At 33.4% G+C, this 18,602-nt stretch overlaps 1 protein-coding gene across 3 annotated transcripts in view; it reads left to right on the forward strand.

Annotated features, from left to right (window-relative positions):
* Window positions 1-18,602, forward strand: part of USP15 (ubiquitin specific peptidase 15) — a 120,518-nt gene that overhangs the window by 35,774 nt on the left and 66,142 nt on the right. For all 3 annotated transcript variants that reach the window (XM_055328301.1, XM_055328297.1, XM_055328298.1), the window contains exons 4-6: window positions 4,715-4,841; window positions 11,030-11,175; window positions 16,716-16,777. In XM_055328301.1, the coding sequence (XP_055184276.1) occupies window positions 4,715-4,841; window positions 11,030-11,175; window positions 16,716-16,777 (335 nt within the window). The remainder of the gene's footprint in view (window positions 1-4,714; window positions 4,842-11,029; window positions 11,176-16,715; window positions 16,778-18,602) is intronic.

An 18,602-nucleotide genomic window follows, 5' to 3' on the forward strand; every position in this document is an offset into this window, starting at 1 on the left:
TGTGACTTACTGGGAGCCAGAGAGTGGACTGTGGTAGCCACCCTCATAATGCTCCCCAGCGATACATCTCCTGGTATTCATACTCTTGTGTAATCTCTCACATTGTACTGGAGTTAGTCTTGACCAGCAAAATATGGCAGAAGTAATAATATGTTACTCCTGGGATTAGTTTCTAAAAGATGGGGAGTGCTTTTTTGTGCTCTCTTGTGCGCATGCACTCACTCTCTCCCTCTTCTGCCAGTCACTCTGAGTGAAGCCATATTGCCATGTAGGTATCCTATAGAGGCACTCAAATAATGAGGAACTAAATCTCCACCAACAGCTGGAGAGAATCTGAGGACTGCCAACAACCACATGATTGATCTTGGAAGCAGATTTATACAACATGATTAAGCAGCACAACCTAATTGACATGTGTTGCACTTAGTATATGCAGAATACAAATTCTTCTTAAGTGGAATTATTACCAAAATTGACCTTTTGCTGTACCATCAGGCAAATCCCAATAGATTTCTTTTTATCCCCCCAATATATTTCTAATGATAGAAACTATTCAGTGTATTTTCTGCCTCAGTGGAATTTAGAAGTCAGTAGCAAAAAAGTAACTAGACTGTCTCCTAACTCTCTAGAAACAGAACAATATATTTCTAAAGTAATCCTTAGGTCAAAGAAGAAATACAAAGTAAAATTAAACATTTTAAACTCAATGATAATAACAATACAACATAAAAGAATGATTAAAAGCATTCTTACAAGGAATGGGATAGCTTAGATGCATATATTAGAAAAGAAGAAAGTCAAAATCTATTGTCTCAAGAAGTTAAGAGAAGAAAAGGAAATTAAGCCTAATCAAGAAATAATAATAATAAATAGACATTCGTAAAATAGGAGTAAAAACTATATTAAATGTACAAAGTTGACTCCTAAAGACCGTGAAAGTAGACCAGTAAAACAACTTCTGGGAAGACTGATCAAAAATAAAATAATGCCTGGGGTCGGGGGTGGTCACCAAATTTTTTCTGTAAAGGGCCATATAGTAGTCTCTGTGGAAGGTATTAATCTCTGCTGTTTTGGGTATATCCATAAACGATATATAAATGAATGGGCATGACTATGTTCTAGTAAAATATTATTTACAAAAATAGATGACAAGTCACATGTAGCCCGTGGGTCATAGCTTGCCCATCCTGATCTCGGCCCTGGTTAATGCCTGCCAACATCAAAAAAAGAGGGGCAGCTAGATATTATTGCATCTTATTGCAGTCAATTGCAGTGTATGGGCTTTATTTGTATCTTAATAAAAATAAGACTGGTTCAATTAGAATATTGACTGGATATTTGATATGAAGGGATTAGTTTTATTTTTTTTAGATGTGATATAGAATTATGGTTTTGAGTCCTTGTTTTTGAAGAAATATATCCTGAAATATTTGTGAATGGAATTTTTACATGTAGAATTTGTAAAGTATTAACACCTATGATTTTGAACTTGTTATCTTTCTCTACTTGTTGATTTTTATCACTAGTAAGCATAAAAAGTATATCAGGTTTATCAATATATTTCATGGCTTTCTACAAAGTGCTCTCTAATTTCATGGCAAAATAAACAAAAGTTATATTTATTTTAATTCAATATGAATTTGTATTTCCCCTCACTAATTTAGTAGAGACTGTACCTTCATTGTGGCCATCAGTTAATGGAAATATTTTTATCTAGTCATAAGTTTTATTTTTTTTAATATTTATTCATAAGAGATACAGAGAGAGAGGGGCAGAGACATAGGTAGAGAGAGAAGCAGGGTCCTCGAGGGGAGCCTGATGTGGGACTCAATCTCGGGATTACACTCTGAGCTGAGGGCAGACACTCCAACACTGACCCACCCAGGTGTCCTCTAGCCATAAGTTTTAAATTTTGGACAGGAAGCCAGATTTCATCTTTTTTTTTAAATTTTTTTATTTATTTATGATAGTCACAGAGAGAGAGAGAGAGAGAGAGGCAGAGACATAGGCAGAGGGAGAAGCAGGCTCCATGCACCGGGAGCCCGATGTGGGATTCAATCCCGGGTCTCCAGGATCGCGCCCTGGGCCAAAGGCAGGCGCCAAACCGCTGCGCCACCCAGGGATCCCGCCAGGTTTCATCTTAATGCTTGCTCTTTGTTCATAATAGTATAACATTATAATTTACTTAGAAAAAATATTTTGGTGGTCCCCTCTAATTCTGAAACATAACTATTATTTCTGAATATTCATGTTCCAGTCTTATTTCAAATGTGTATTTTAATTGTCATAGTAATTAGGTAAATATAACTTGTACATTGTTTTTTATAAGCCTGTTTCTTTCTGTTCATTTACAGTCTTCATAACCAGTATTTTAAATGGTCATTTTTAGTGAATTTTAAATAAGGTAGTAGATTTTATATAAACAAATATAAAGATGTTATATAAATAAATAATTCTATAATAGTAATAACACTAATACATAAATACACTATTTTTTTCTGCTTAGCTACTTAGTTTTAATTTTTCATATAGTGTGGTTCTTCAAATAAAAATAGTTGGGAGGACAGGAGATAAAAAAAAAAATAGTTGGGAGGACAAACTCATATTTTCTCTAAAAGAACAACTTTTTGGGACGCCTGGGTGGCTCAGTGGTTGAGCGTCTGCCTTCGGCTCCGGGCATAATCCCGGGTCTGGGGATCGAGTCCCACACTGGACTCTGCTTGAGGAACCTGGTTCTTCCTCTGCCTGTGTCTCTGCTCTCTCTCTCTCTGTGTCTCTCATGAATAAATAAATAAAATCTTAAAAAAAATAATAGCTTCTTAATACACTACTTTTGGAAGTAGTAAAGTATCTGATAATAGTGGTATCTGAGTACTGATGATGAGAGTTTTAACAATATAAGATATTGTTGGTGGGAAGAAAAATAATGGTTAGAAAAATCCTGAAACTCAAAGTGGATTTTGAAATAATCTTGGTGTTTTGTTTTCATTATTTACAGTGACTTTCTAACAGTTAAATCACCAGATTCTTTACAAGAGTCTATCGAGGTTATGAATATTAATCTTCATTTTTTATTTTTTTTAAGATTTTATTTATTTATTCATAGACGCAGAGAGAGAGGCAGAGACACAGGCAGAGGGAGAGGGAGACGCAGGCTCCATGCAGGGAGCCCGATGTGGGACTCGATCCTGGGTCTCCAGGATCACACCCCAGGCTGCAGGCGGCGCCAAACTGCTGCGCCACCGGGGCTGCCCTAATCTTCATTTTTAAAAAACTATGCTTAGTTTAGAAAAATATATCTTAATATAAATCATAATGAGAGATTTTCTTTTTTGTTATTTTATCCTGTTTTGTTATGCCATTACCTGCTCTTTTGTTGATCATTTTCCCCATAAAAACAATGAGGCCTCTAGGCACCTCAGTTTTAGCAACCTATTAATGATTAGTACTAATATTGTTTTAGGATTGTTAGTCAGATATTGAGTCCCAGAGCAAAAATTTCTGATAGGAATATATTTCTAGTTTTTCTACTTAAATATAACTACATATAATCCTATAAAATTAAATGATATGTTATCTTTTGCTACATTCTTAATCTCAAAATGAAGCATAAGAGATTTAAAACAAATTTCATTAGTTAGAAGACTATATATTAGTTTGTAAGATTAATGAAGAGCTGGAGAGGTATAGGCTGTTACCTCTTTTAGAAATTTGAATGTAACAAGTATAATTAAGAAAATATAAATTACAAAGTATTATAAAAATTAGTGTTGGATTGGACATTAAATATTAGCTAAACTACATTTGAATTTTTTGAACTAAAACAATTTCCCTGCAAATGAAAGACAAATCTGTAGGTCCATTACTGAATTGATGCTAAGCTTGTGAGTTACAGCAGGCATTTGGAGCCTCCCTTTAGCCATATTAGTCTAATGTATCACATATCAGACTGATTACTATTTTCAGAAACAGTATTCATGACTGAAATCCTACAGTTAACTTTTAGAAGATCAAAAGGAAATATACTTACTTAAAAGGTGACCCTAATATATACATATTTTCTCTTTTTTCCGCTTTGTTGCTTGCATGTTTAGCAGCTTTTTTTTTTTTTTTTCCATTTGCTGCATAGAATTACTAAGAGTGATTTAAAGGTCAAACAAAGTCATCTTAGGATGGAAAACTAACGTATCAGTTACAGGCCATAGCTGAATAATTTGGCAGCAGTAATTTGGAGTTATTTTAAAAGGTTTATTTTAACATATAGAGTGATTTAACATATAGAGTTAGCTGTTGCTAACTGAAATTTTATAAAATTTATAATTTTTAAAGGTTTCCTGCTTGAAATCAAGTAAAAGCTTAAAGTAGGTCTGGATCATTAATGAGAGGTGTATTTACAGTGGGGGTAAACTTTCTCACTATTAATACTGAATGTATTCATTATTTATAGTATGCTGTATCTTCATAGATGAGTTGAATGCCTTTCCAAACTATCTGTTAATCTTTCATATGATTATTCATATTCTGCTAAATATGCCAAATATATTTCTGGCTTTTTCGAGTATCTAGTATCTCATATTTTATTTTGACAGTTTTTAATAGTTACTTTTCTTTGGAGATCTGCAGTTTTTTTCTAAAGCCTCTTTAGAGAAATATATTGTTATTAGAGACAGTGAAATACGAGCTATAGCTAACACTGATTTGTTTTGGTTTTTAGGTGGTTGAACAGGGTATGTTTGTAAAGCACTGCAAAGTAGAAGTATATCTCACAGAATTGAAGCTCTGTGAAAATGGAAACATGAATAATGTTGTAACTCGAAGATTTAGTAAAGCTGACACAATAGGTAATGCAAGATCCTGTCTCTTTGTTAAACCATTGCTATTAGAAATTTAGTTGTAATTTTATTTTTTATATGTTACTAGGATGATAACCTTTTTAAGGGTTTGTACTTCAACATTACAGATTTCCATGAATATAAAGTAGAACTGTAAGTAAAAAATAAAAAGTTGATGAAATTAAGACTTTTTCAGGTAATGTAATATAGATATCCCTAATGGTAGGAATAATAATGTTTCCCATTCTTAGCATGGAAAATGACAAACTTTTTTTTTTTTGCTTATTCTCTGGACTCTAAATGCAAATTAAGTAGCTACTTAGATAAGGCAGTAGACTTATTAGCATTTTTTATGACAAATTGATTTTTTTTTCTTTTTTAACAGTGAGTAGATTAGGAAATTACCATCCCAAATAGAAATGTATCCAACCCCCTCTGTATATTTATTTATCTGCATATACTTATATATTTATGTATCTATACATATAAGTATTTATTGAAATATATGTATTTTTATTGTATTTAAAAGCCAGATTTTAGTTTAAGATCAAGAATATGTTGAATGAGATTTTTAAAAATAAGTTATTATGGGTTTAATAACAAAATTGCAGTACCTTTTGATAAATCACAGCTCAAAATAAGAATTACCAAATGTACATATTTTCAAATAAAGTTTTTGGGAAACAAGATTATTGGTTAAGAACATTGATGTTGGAAAATGTAAACAGACAGTGGAGACATAGCAGTTAATGTAGAACTTCTCAGCAAGAAAAAGATTAACAAATTTATATATAACTTTATTTGCTGAAACCAATCATTAGGTATACTTTGGTTAAAAGTAAAAAAATACTTAATTTTGACTTTCACCACTTACCCATTTCACAGCAGAAGATCCTTATAAACCAGTATTTTTCATGAAATAACACCATTCTTTGATACCCAGTGCTTGGTTAATCCTAAATGTTTTACCAAATAGAATATTCTGTAGGAATTTTCTGTTTTCCCCCTCTTTTCCTAGAATATTTGTTAAGTTTGCAATGCAGTTTAGTAAACTTATCTTTCTAAAATAAATGCTTAAAATATTAGTAATTCCATGTATAAATATCATTGTATTAACATGTATAATTGCTTAACTTTTTAATTTCTAGATATGTGGAACATATTCAGGAAAATAAAACATTTCTATATACTAAAAACTGCAAGTTTTCAATATGTATAAAACCATTAATCATGATATTAAAGTATGCACAATAAGAATCACCTGTCTAACAAAGGTGGTCTATCAAAATTAAATCAAAAACTAATCTGAAATTTTGAGCAAATTATAATATAAATGAGAAGCTACTTAAAATACTTCTTACAGATCACATTTTCTAGTTATTTTAAAAGTTACATATTTCCTTTTCTCCTTAGCTCATTTCTATAGAAAAATTATAAATGTGAGACAATCAGAAATCTTATTTTAGAAGAGTAGTTCACTGAATAATTATTTTAACTCCTTATTTGAAAATCAGCTTGTTTAATTTCTGAATTCAGTACCAGCATTATAGAGTTCTAGCATTAAGTAGTAAGAATTTGTCAAGGAAATAGGTGGTTTATAAAGAATCTCTGCTTCAAAAACTGTATAATTTGCATAGATTTTAATCAACATAGTTTAAATTTACTAATACTTTAACAGCTACATACATTGAATATATACCTTAAAGTTGTGAATGAACTGAATTTTTGCACAGCTAAAGTTTTTTTTTTTTAACTGAATTAGAGCCATGTTTGTTAAGACTGGGTGGTCATTACATATTTTGAGAGTAAAAAGAATAAAATGGAAAATATCAGTAGAAAATAGCAACACGTGTATATTGGTCAGGGTTTCTTACTGTAGGTCTTAGTTTTTAAAAGTCTGTATTAGAGCAAATTTGCTCTTAGTTTAAGCAAAAGATTTTGCAGAAATCAAACTGGGAATTTTAGACACCTCATGATTATAGTTATAGTAGTTAACAGTTATGGAATACTTACTGTGTTTTTGACACTTCTCAGGAAGTTTGTAATTTAAACCTCAACAATACTGTGTCTTCATTGGATAAGTGATGAAGTCGAGGCTTAGGAAAGTTAAATAACTTAGGTTCACCCTTGCTCCTAAGTGAAAGAGTCAATGTTTGAACTCCACACAGTCTCATCTCTTAGTTGCCACCTTAGACAATCTGCACAAACTTTAAATGGGCTGATTTTGTTTTTCTAAAGGAAGTGAGTGTTGAAATAATAAAAAATTGGGGTAATGAGAAAGGAAACATGGGATGCATATTTTCCTCTGTGGTCTCATCTTGATTAAAAATGATTCAAATACTTAACGTGCATAAAACATAGCTAAATGTTATATAAATAGAATTAAGAAATAGAAGTACCTGTTTTCTCCAAATTAATAAAATGTCTCATTTTCAGCTAATGCTACACTGACTTATAAGATAGTTGTCATAGGAAGGAGCCAAATAATTTACCTCATTCAGAGCCAAAATATCTTGCCTTTGAGTATTTTTCTCCTTAAATTTACATATTTGGGTATAGAACATGTTCCAATAAGGAATACAAAATTTGGTTTTTATTTTTTCTTTAGGGATATACTGAAAAAATAATTTTTATTATAAAAGTTATTGAACAGTGCTTTATGTTTATGTAAAATTTATTAATAGAATTGTTTAACTTATTGAATGTTCTTACTGGAAGTGCTTGTCACAACAATTATTTTTATTATATGAATTAATATTTTTCTACCTCCGTAAGCTTTTCGTTAACTGCTTGAGAGAGTCAGATTCACATATGGAAAAATATACACACACTCTCAGTACTTTGACTTTCTCAACTCTGGCGATCTTTATCTGTCTCCAGCTTCAGTCATCAGTTATCTAGCTATACCCTACACTGCTGTTATCTGTAACTGCACTTGGTGGATCTCAATTTGAACATCCTGCTTTCTGGCTACCACTTACCTCCCATTCTCATTTGACTCTGCTACATCAGACATTCAGACCTACCACTCCCTTGGCACTGCTTCTATGATGGTCTCTGACTACTTCTACATTGATAAATCTAATGGTAATTTCAGGCTTCCATTTTCTTAACCTGCCAGCAAAAATTAACATATTTATTCACTTTTCCATCTAGAAATAAATTATTTTTACATGGCTTCCATGGTACAGATTTTCACTGCCTGCATTTTCTCAGAGAATCTGAAAACATCCTCTTCATATTCCTGATCTCAAAACATCAGGGTGTTGCCATGCTTAGTCCTTGAATTTCCTCTTTTCTCTGGTGATTTCCTTCCATGTCCTAGCTTTTTAAATACTTTCTGCATATTGATATCTTTTGAATTTATATCTCTTGCGCAGAACTCTAAATTCCAGCTTCAGTCTTTCTGTAGCTTTACTTCTGTCTGATAGGAATCTCAAGATATAACATGTATGAAACTAAAGTCCTCCCCCTCCATACACACAAATCTGCTACCTATTATTCTTCCCCGTCTGAGTAATTGCCACTTGTATTCCTCCAATGGCTCAGACTAAAAACCTTGATATCATTCAGATTTTCTTTTGTTTCTCACCTTGCATGTAATCTAGCAGCATATCTTACAAGCATTCCCTTCAGAATCTGTTCTTAGTCTGACCACTTAACATTGTTTCTTCCTCAGTTTTGATTGCCGTAGGAGCCTAGTCTCCTACCTTGACATTCTGCAGTTTTTCACTAGCAGCAAAGTGAACTTTTAAATCTTTTTTTTTTAAAGATTTTATTTATCTATTCATGAAAGATACACAGAGAGAGAGAGAGAGAGAGAGAGAGAGAGGCAGAGACACAGGTAGAGGGAGAAGCAGGCTCCATGCAGGGAGCCCAACATGGGACTCATACCCGGGTCTCCAGGATCACGCCCTGGAACTGAAAGCGGCGCTAAAACCGCCAAGCTTCCCAGGCTGCCCAAAAGTGAATTTTTAAAATACCAGATTATGCTACTTCTCTGTTCAAAACTCCTCAATTTCTTCTCTTCTTACTCAGATAAAATGGAATACTTTCATAGCTCACAAGATTCTACATAAAGATCTCATTTCCACCTTGCTCATTTCACTTTAGCCACATTGGTGCATCATGCTGTTCTAAAAGAAGCCAGATATATTCTCACCTCAGGACCCTTTACACTCCTTTCTTCTGCCTTTAATGTTCTTACCCAATATGTAAGTAGCTTCGAAACTCAATGAAGAGGAAATTCCCATATGTGTCTATGTATTGGGTATTATGTATGTAAATATCTGTGTATATTAATAGATAAATGTCTGAAAGAAGAAATATCAAAATGTTAACAGTGGTTGTCTGTAGACATTTTTATTTGTATTTCCTGAATTTTTGCAACGAGCAAGAATTATATGTGCAATCAGGAAAAAAGTACTCATTTTTATTAGAAAGACTAAAATGACTTCCCTTCCTCAGCTTTTCCTCTAGCCTCCTTCCTACATAATGTTCCATTTCTTCATCTGTGTGCTGAATACATAGGTGTGTCCACTTTGGAAGTTTATCATTTTACTCTAATGACCTGTGCATTTTTCTGTATATATTTATACTTGAATAAAAAGGACAAAAAGAAAAACATCAGTCTGCTAAAATAGAAAACAGTCCTGTTAGCATATTTATTATATAATTATTTAAATATTCTGGCTAATTTGCTCTAAGTTTTCAGATACACTATAAAATTTCCTATTTAATGTCTTAATCAAAATCTCATTGACTGTAAGACTATTAAAGAACTTCAACTGCTAAGTAGAACATAAATAGTATTATTAGACTAAATTTAATGATGTAGGACTTAATGATTTAAGGTTTCTTCAGAGAATGTATGTTAATAGGTTTAGTATGTTATAAATAATGTTTCTTTCCCAAACCAGGTATTCTAAGATGTAGAAGTATTTTATATTTCATCATATGTCATAAGGTATTTTACCATTTTCTTGAGTCTAAGGTAGGCAAGTTATTGACTAGAATTCATCAGATTTAATAATATTTTCTAAAAAAATAATATTTTCTAATATCTCTTATGTTTAAAAATTTTGAAGATTAATTTAACTATATCACACTGAAACTTAATTACATCTCTACTCTCAAATATGTGGGTATTTCTGTGTCTTACTTTATAACTACTCCAGTTTAAAAAAGACTTTTTCCATTCAAATAATTGATTTAGAAATGAGGAAAATATATGATTTTACTGTGAAAACAAATTTTTATCAGAACAGAGATCCCTTCAAAGAAGGCACTTTTGGGGCAGCCCGGGTGGCTCAGCGGTTTAGCACTACCTTCAGTCTAGGGTGTGATCCTGGAGACCCGGGATCGAGAACCATGTGGGGTTCCCTGCATGGAGCCTGCTTCTCCCTCTGCCTCTGTCTCTGCCTCTCTCTCTGTGTGTCTCATGAATAAATAAATAAAATCTTTTTAAAAAGGCACTTTCCTTTGTGTCCATATATTCTACTTAATTTTAGTTAACTAAACTATAAGTAATATTCAATTTAATATAAATTATCCTAAAATTGGTTATATTATGGTAAAAATATTTTCTATCTATAGCATCTCTGACTCATACTTTTTCTAAGTCCAACATATCATCAGAAAATATATTGAATTTATAATGTGTAAAAAGTTAAGATTGTTCTGTATAATATAAATTATACTGTAGGGTTATGTGATTGAACTCTTCTCTCTTGAGAGATCTTAGTTTCTTTTTTTTTTTTTTTTTGAGAGATCTTAGTTTCCCCAAGTAATTATCTGTCAGAGTTATAATTACCATTTTGTTCCTTAAAAGCACACCAGGTTGTCTTTATTGTTCTTTTTTTTTTTAATTTTTATTTATTTATGATAGTCACACAGAATGAGAGAGAGAGGCAGAGACACAGGCAGAGGGAGAAGCAGGCTCCATGCACCGGGAGCCCGACGTGGGATTCGATCCTGGGTCTCCAGGATCGCGCCCCGGGCCAAAGGCAGGCGCTAAACCGCTGCGCCACCCAGGGATCCCTATTGTTCTTTATATATGTCCTGCATAGTGGTTTATCTGTTCTTGCTATTATTTCATTATTTTAAATTTAGGATTTTTATGCTGGTGAGCACTTAGCTCTATGTGGTATATTTTAAAATATTTATTATATTTATATATCTTTCCTCCTTAAATCTAGATACAATTGAAAAGGAAATAAGAAAAATCTTCAATATTCCAGATGAAAAGGAGACCAGATTGTGGAACAAATACATGAGTAATACATTTGAACCACTGAATAAGCCAGACAGCACCATTCAGGATGCTGGTTTATACCAAGGACAGGTATTGTTTAGCAGTACTGTTTATTTTAAGCATACTATACATGAAGCTTTTTGGAGTCACAAACTTTGGGAATATCTTGACAATCTATAATGGGCTCTACTGTCTCTGGCTTCCTCTTTGTAACTCATCCCTGTTCCTGCTGATCACTACCAATAACTTTTGGGTTTCCTCCTTGAGCTTAGGAATAACCTACTTTTTAAAAAGAAAATTTCCATCAAAAACCCAGCTAATATAATAAGATGGGTCAGCGAACTTTTTGTAAAGAATCAAATAGTAAATATTTTTGGCTGTGTAGCCCTTATGATCTCTGTCGCAACTGCAAGTCTGCCATTATAATAACACAAAAGTAGTCATGGGCAATATGTAAACAACAAGCTTCATTTACAAAAGCAATCTGAGCTAAGTGAACTGTAGTTTACCAGCCCTTGATAAGGTATCAACCCCCAATTTGGTGTGTCTTTATAATACAATCCAAAGAAATGAATGTGTTAGGAAATGAAGACATTTAGACACAATCAGCAAGTTCTTGAATTAGTCTCTCTATTCCATTCTCAAACCTTTGTTTCAGTAGTGTCTTACCAGGTCCGCTGCATCTAGTCTTTTGCATGTCCATACTCTCAGCCTTCCATATTTCTGCTAGAACACTCTTTCGAAAATGTAAGCCTTGATGTTTCCTTACTATAAACTTTTCCTGGTTCCCTAACAGTTTATAGAATAAAGTTCAGGCACTTAACACAGCATGCAAATCAAGGTTTGACCTTTTAGGCTAGTTTTCCAGCATCTTTAGATTATCCTTGCCTCATGACCCATACTCAACAATACCAAACTGAACTGCTTATAGTTCCCTAAGCATACTGTGCTATTCCCAACTCCTGTGCTTTCCATTTGTGTTATTCCATCTGCCTGTTGAACCCTTCTTCCCAATGCCTGCATCCATCCAGTAAAAAGTCTTTTTAAACATCAAAATATTGAAATTAACCTTTCCATTCTATCATGTAGTCTAACCAGATCAGATTGTCATTCTTCAGACTCCAGCTCAAATGTCACATCATCTCTTCAGCCTTTCTTGATCTATTTTTCTCAATATCTGTTTGAGGTAAAGGAGTTTTTTACTTAGGAGAAAAAAATTACTCCCTTAACTTCACAATGATTTATGTATATGTCATTTGTGTCATTCATTTTGTATTTTATTTATATGTTGAGCTTCCCCTCTAGATTATGAGTTCCTTGCTTTAGTTGGACTTTGTGTCTGTTTATTTTTGTTTTTGTTTTGTTTTGTTTTAATTTTTATTTATTCATGAAAGACTTGGAGAGAGAGAGAGAGAGAGAGAGGCAGAGACACAGGCAGAGGGAGAAGCAGGCTCCATGCCAGGAGCCCGACGCGGAACTCGATCCCGGGACTCCAGGATCGCGCGCCCTGGGCCAAAGGCAGGCGCTAAACCGCTGAGCCACCCAGGGATCCCTGTTTATTTTTGTTTTTATTTTTAGTACCTAACACAGAGCCTGGTGCTCCAATATATGAAAATTTTTATTTTTCTTCTGTTTTATTTTCATCTGTCTGACAGGGGTGCCTGGTGACTGAGTCGGTTAAGCATCTGACTTCAGCTCAGGTCATTGTCTCAGGGTTGTGAGATTGAGCTCTGCAACAGGCTTTGCCCTCAGTGGGGAGCCTGCTGGAGATTCTCTCTCTCTCCTGCCTTTCCCTCTTCTTTCTCTCTCTCTCTCTTTTCTCTAAAACAAATCTTAAAAAGAAAAAAAAAAAAAGTCCAGGATAATGTTTACTTCACTTACCAGTCAGAAAATAACTGTTGCAAAATCTAGAAAATTTAAAGCATGCTACTTAAAACATTATTTCAAACGGTCAGATGTTCTTAAGGATATATAACCTTCCTATTAAATAATTTACTGTCCCCTGCAGTCATATAAATGCCTTCCTATCAAGAACATCAAATACTTAAATTATCTAAGCCTCAGTTTTCTAATATACATGATGGATAGAATAAAAGCCATTACATAGGCTCAGTCATTGAAAGTTTTAAAGAAATGATTCTTTGTATTCCAAATTGTACTCCTGAAACTATCTCAAGACCTACATGTGGTAACTAAGGAGTGAAAGAGGGAATTGGCTGGCTAAGGAGGGAGGGGAGTATTGACTAACCATGAGAGTTCCAAGTTCCTTACTCCAGCTTCAATCAGGTTAACTCTAATTTTGATTGTAATAGATAAAAGTTTTTTGTATGATTTCACTTAAGAGAGCACCTCGGTGGCTCAGTAGTTGAGCATCTGCCTTTGGCTTAGGTTGTGATCCCAGAGTCCTGGAATCGAGTCCTGGTTTGGGCTCCCTGCAGGGAGCCTGCTTCTCCCTCTGCCTATGTCTCTGCTTTTCTCTCTAAGAAAAATTTATTTATTTATTTATTTATTTATTTATTTATTTATTTATTTATTTATTTAAATATTTATTCTCTCATGAATAAATAGCCTTTAAAAAATGTCACTTAAGACTCTAATAGCTAAAATAAGTCTGAAAACCACTGTTTTTATAGCCTAATACAATACATATGTATATGTGACAATGCCTATGTAATGATAGGCATTTACTAAAAATTAATTTCCTCTGTTCTGGATTTTTTTAAACAACTTGTGTCATAACACTGATGTCAACAGTAATTGTTTTAAAGATTTTATTTATTTATTTATTTGGAGGGGGGAAGGCAGAGGGGAGGGGCAAGCAGACCTCCCCACTGAGGGGTTAGCCTGATGTGGGGCTTAATCAAGTCAGACACTTAAGCAGCTGAGCCACAAAGGTGCCCCTACTGTGGACATTTTGAAATTTTTACTGATATTGAAAGTAAAATGAAACATAAGAAAGTCGAACAAAGATACGTTATTGAAGAATTTCCCTCCAAAAATGGTGGTCTCTCTTTCTCTAAAGAGAGTGTGTGTGTGCACGCATGCACGCGCACATGCACACACATAATTAAATTTTGAAACCTTTCTAAAAATTACTTTTTGTTTTTCAAATTCTATTTAAATTCAATTAATTAACATATAATGTATTACTGGTTTCAGAGGTAGAGGTCAGTAATTCATCAGTCTTAAGTAACACCCAGTGCTCATATCCTATGCCCTCCTTAATGTTCATCACCCAGTTACCCTGTCCCCTTACCCCCCCCAAAATTTTCATCTTGAAAGTTTTAACCATGAGCAAAACTTTAGTTAGAAAATAATATATTTGAAAAAAAAAATAAATAATATATTTAAATAAAGGAGTGAATATTAACATTTTTGATGGCCTTCAACACTATCTGTGATTATAAAAACATAAAATCTTAACTATACATATTGTTAGGAATTAAAATGTTGCAGTTCAACCCGATATATTTATTTGATTCTTTAGTTTTAGGACCTTCCATTAAAAAGCAAATCATAAACAATATTACTAAATGCATAACTTTGAAATTTTTTGTAACTAATGTCTTTCATTTTATAACTGATTTGTCTTCCAAATGTCTATGAAGTTTATTATTCACATTTGTAAAGCTTTCAATGTACTTGGGGCATATTTTCTCTCTACATATATGTAGTTCATATGTAGATGTCATAAAAGTTGCTCTACTGGAAAACTCTTCAGAAGTTATAATCACTAAATTTAGTTTTATGAATTTCTAAGTATATGATCATATCAGAAAATTGAGGAGATTGATTAACTGTATATGATAGGAAGGGAGAAAAATACGATCAGGGAGGGATAGGATAGTAAGTACACAGTGTTCTTATTCTTTGTAACAGTAGGTACATAGTGTTCTTACTCTTTATATGCTACATATACTTCATACAAGTTTTTTGAATGAAGGAAATACTAATTTTTAAAAGATAACTTTAATATTTTAATTAACATACTCTTTCAACAACCTGGTTCCATGTATTTTTTTCTGGATGTTTTATCATTTGTTGTGTTCTGAAACAGGCTTACAGGGATCCCTGGGTGGCGCAGCGGTTTAGTGCCTGCCTTTGGCCCAGGGCACGATCCTGGAGACCCAGGATCGAATCCCACGTGGGCTCCCGGTGCATGGAGTTTGCTTCTCCCTCTGCCTGTGTCTCTGCCTCTCTCTCTCTCTCTCTCTCTCTCTCTCTCTCTCTCTCTCTCTCTCTGACTATCATAAATAAATAAAAATTAAAAAAAAAAAAAGAAACAGGCTTACATTTTACATGGTTAGGATTCAAATGCCAACTTATAAATGGCCTGAAGCATACAGTCCCTGAAAGTATTTTGCTCAAAGTATGTAGAGTAGGTTACAAAATTGAAACTTTAAGGAAAAGAATTGAAAGTGAGTATCTAGGATGTGTTCAATTTTATAGTGCCTTGAATTTACTTCTTATTGACATAAGTGCATATTTATTTTGCTAATTTTGTTATTTTTGCTTAGTTTCTTTTCTTTGCCCAAACTCACTCATAGCAAAAACTGGAAGGAATACTTTTTAATTTTTTTTAATTTTTTTATTTTTTTAAAGGTTTTTTTTTGAGATTTTATTTATTTATTTATTTATTTATTTATTTATTTATTAATTATTTATTATTTATTGAGAGAGGCAGAGACACAGGCAGAGGGAGAAGCAGGCTCCATGCAGGGAGCCCGATGTGGGACTCGATCCCGGGTCTCCAGGATCACACCCCAGGCTGCAGGCAGCGCCAAACCGCTGCGCCACCAGGGCTGCCCAAGAAATACTTTTTTTTTTTTTTTAAAGATTTATTTATTTATTCATTCAGAGAGAGAGAGAGAGCGAAGAGAGAGGCAGAGACACAGACAGAGGGAGAAGCAGGCTCCATGCAGGAAGCCTGATGTGGGACTCGATCCCGGGTCTTCAGGATCACCCCCCCCCCCGGGCTGCAGGCGGCACTAAACCGCTGTGCCACCGGGGCTGCCCCAAGAAATACTTTTTTAAACTAGAAGATAAGACGGAGAATTCTGGGATATTTTAGAATAAAGCATAGCTCTGCCTTGCCCAGTACTTTACCTTTATTAGAGTTGCTGTCTGCCTTAACCATGCTGCAATAAGGACTTGAGTCTGATTTTCACAAATGTGTCTCTGTATATTAAAAGATTGTTTAATTTACAGTGATAATGAAAATAAAGGCAAATTTTAAAGCCCCAAATAAATTATGTATAATCTGTAATTTGGAATTATCTGTGTCACTGTTTTCGGGATTTGCGTAATAATGGTTATCTAAGATAGTACATCACTATGTTTAACATCTGTAACCATTTGTTGAGCTCTAATTTTTTTTGCACGGTACTGTGTTACAACCTGTAAATAGAAAAGAAGTAGAAAACATACCCCTCTAAACTCCAGGAATTTATATTCCATTTATATTGCCCAGCTTTGAAATCAAGATGCAAATACCTCCTCAACTTGTTTGCGCTGCCCTTTAAATAATTCCAGATTTACTTTAGTTTCTTAGTATATCCATCTAATCCTTAAAAAGCTATTTTAACTTCAGAGTTAAGGAAAAACACTCTTCTGTTGTGTCATATTTACAGGTGTTAGTGATAGAACAGAAAAATGAAGATGGAACATGGCCAAGGGGTCCTTCTGCTCCTAAGTAAGTGCTCTCACTTTTTATGGCTGACTGCATGATTTTGAAGCCTTTGATTTCAGATAACAAAATCCAAAATGATAGAAGATACCTAAATATATGTTGTAAGTATATGCATCTACTTCATATTTTAATATTTTATTTTCAGGATAGAAGTTACCTAAACTTGCATTTAAATTAATATGCTATAAAAAATAATAATTAACATGCTATAATTAAAAAGGCTTCTAATTCAAATATTTTATTTTTTTCAAATCTCTTAGAATAAGGTGCAGTATACATGTTGTTAATATTATGTTGCATTATCTAATATGTCAAATATTAAACATTTTGTTTAATATTTCTCAAGCTTTTTGTGATTTTTTCAAAGTATCTATTAAAGAATTCTATCAAAATTCATTCTATCAAATGAATCTGACATGAAAGCATTTTTTAAATTTACTTAAATGTTTTAGAATATAAAAGCACAAGTAGAAATAGAAGAGCATAAGAATTGCTTTTGATGATAAATGAGGAATGAAAGAGTTAGAAATCTTTCTTTTTTTTCTAATATGGTAAGAAGCCTTAACTTGAGATCTACTCTCTCAACAAATTTTTAAGTGCACCGTATAGTTAACTGTTGGCACATTGTTATACAGTAGATCTCTAGAATCTATTCATCATATATAACTGAAAGTTTTTTATTGCACAGTAATTTCCCATTTCTCCCTTCCCCTAGCCCCTGGCAGCCATCATTATACTCTCTGTTTCTATGAGTATTTGACTAGTTCAGATATTTTATATAAATGGAATCGTGCAGTTTTTGTCTTTCTATGATTGGCTTGTTTTACCTAACATAAAATCCCCCCGGTTTATCAAGTCTGAATAATATTCTGTTGCATGTATACACATTTTCTTTGTCCATTCATCTATCAGTAGATATTTAGGTGGTCTCTCTATCTTGGCTGTTGTAAATTGTACTGCATTGAACATGGGTGTGTAGATATCTCTTTGAGATGATTTCATTTCTTTTGGATTTATACCCAGAAGTGAGATTTCTGAATCGTATGGTACTTCTATTTTTAATTTTTTGAGGAACCTTTATACTGTTTTCCATAGCGGCTGCATCATTATACATTTCTACCAAGTGTACAAGTGTTCCAGTTTCTGCACATCCTCGTGAGCACTTTTTATATTTTGTTCTTTTGATAATAGTCAGCTTTAACAGGTAGGAGGTGATATCTCATTGTGGTTTTGATTTGCATTTCCCCGATAATTACTGATGTTTGAGCATCTGTACCTGTGGACCATTTGTATGCCTCCTTTTTGAGAAATGTTTATTCAAGTCCTACGCCCACTTTTTAATCTGGTTATTTGGGGGTTTTTTGCCTTTGAATTGTAGGAATTCCTTATATATTTTGGATATCAATCCCTTATCAAATACATAGTTTAAAGATTTAAAAATAAGACCTGACTCTATAAAACTCCTAGAAGACATCTTAGTGGGAAAGCATCATGATATATGTCCAGGCAATGATTTCTTAAATATGACACCAAAGCACAGCCATGAAAGCAATAAGAGATGAGAGTACATCAAACCAGAAAGGTTTAATGCACAGTAAAGAAACAATAACAGAGTGAAAACAACATGCAGAATGGGAGAAAACATTTTTAATGGTTTTAGAATGATCATATCTACCCTCCATCAAAAACACTTAGTCCTGGTTGTACTTCAATGTCAGACTTTTTAAACCTTTGAGAAGTAATATGATGCATATGTCACCTATTATTTTAACATATCTATAGAGTCCAGAGGGGCTCTCTTAATATTAATATTCAGCAAATATTCACA

This window comes from Nyctereutes procyonoides, unplaced genomic scaffold (genome assembly GCF_905146905.1).
Source record: "Nyctereutes procyonoides isolate TBG_1078 unplaced genomic scaffold, NYPRO_anot_genome, whole genome shotgun sequence".
NCBI lineage: Eukaryota > Metazoa > Chordata > Mammalia > Carnivora > Canidae > Nyctereutes > Nyctereutes procyonoides.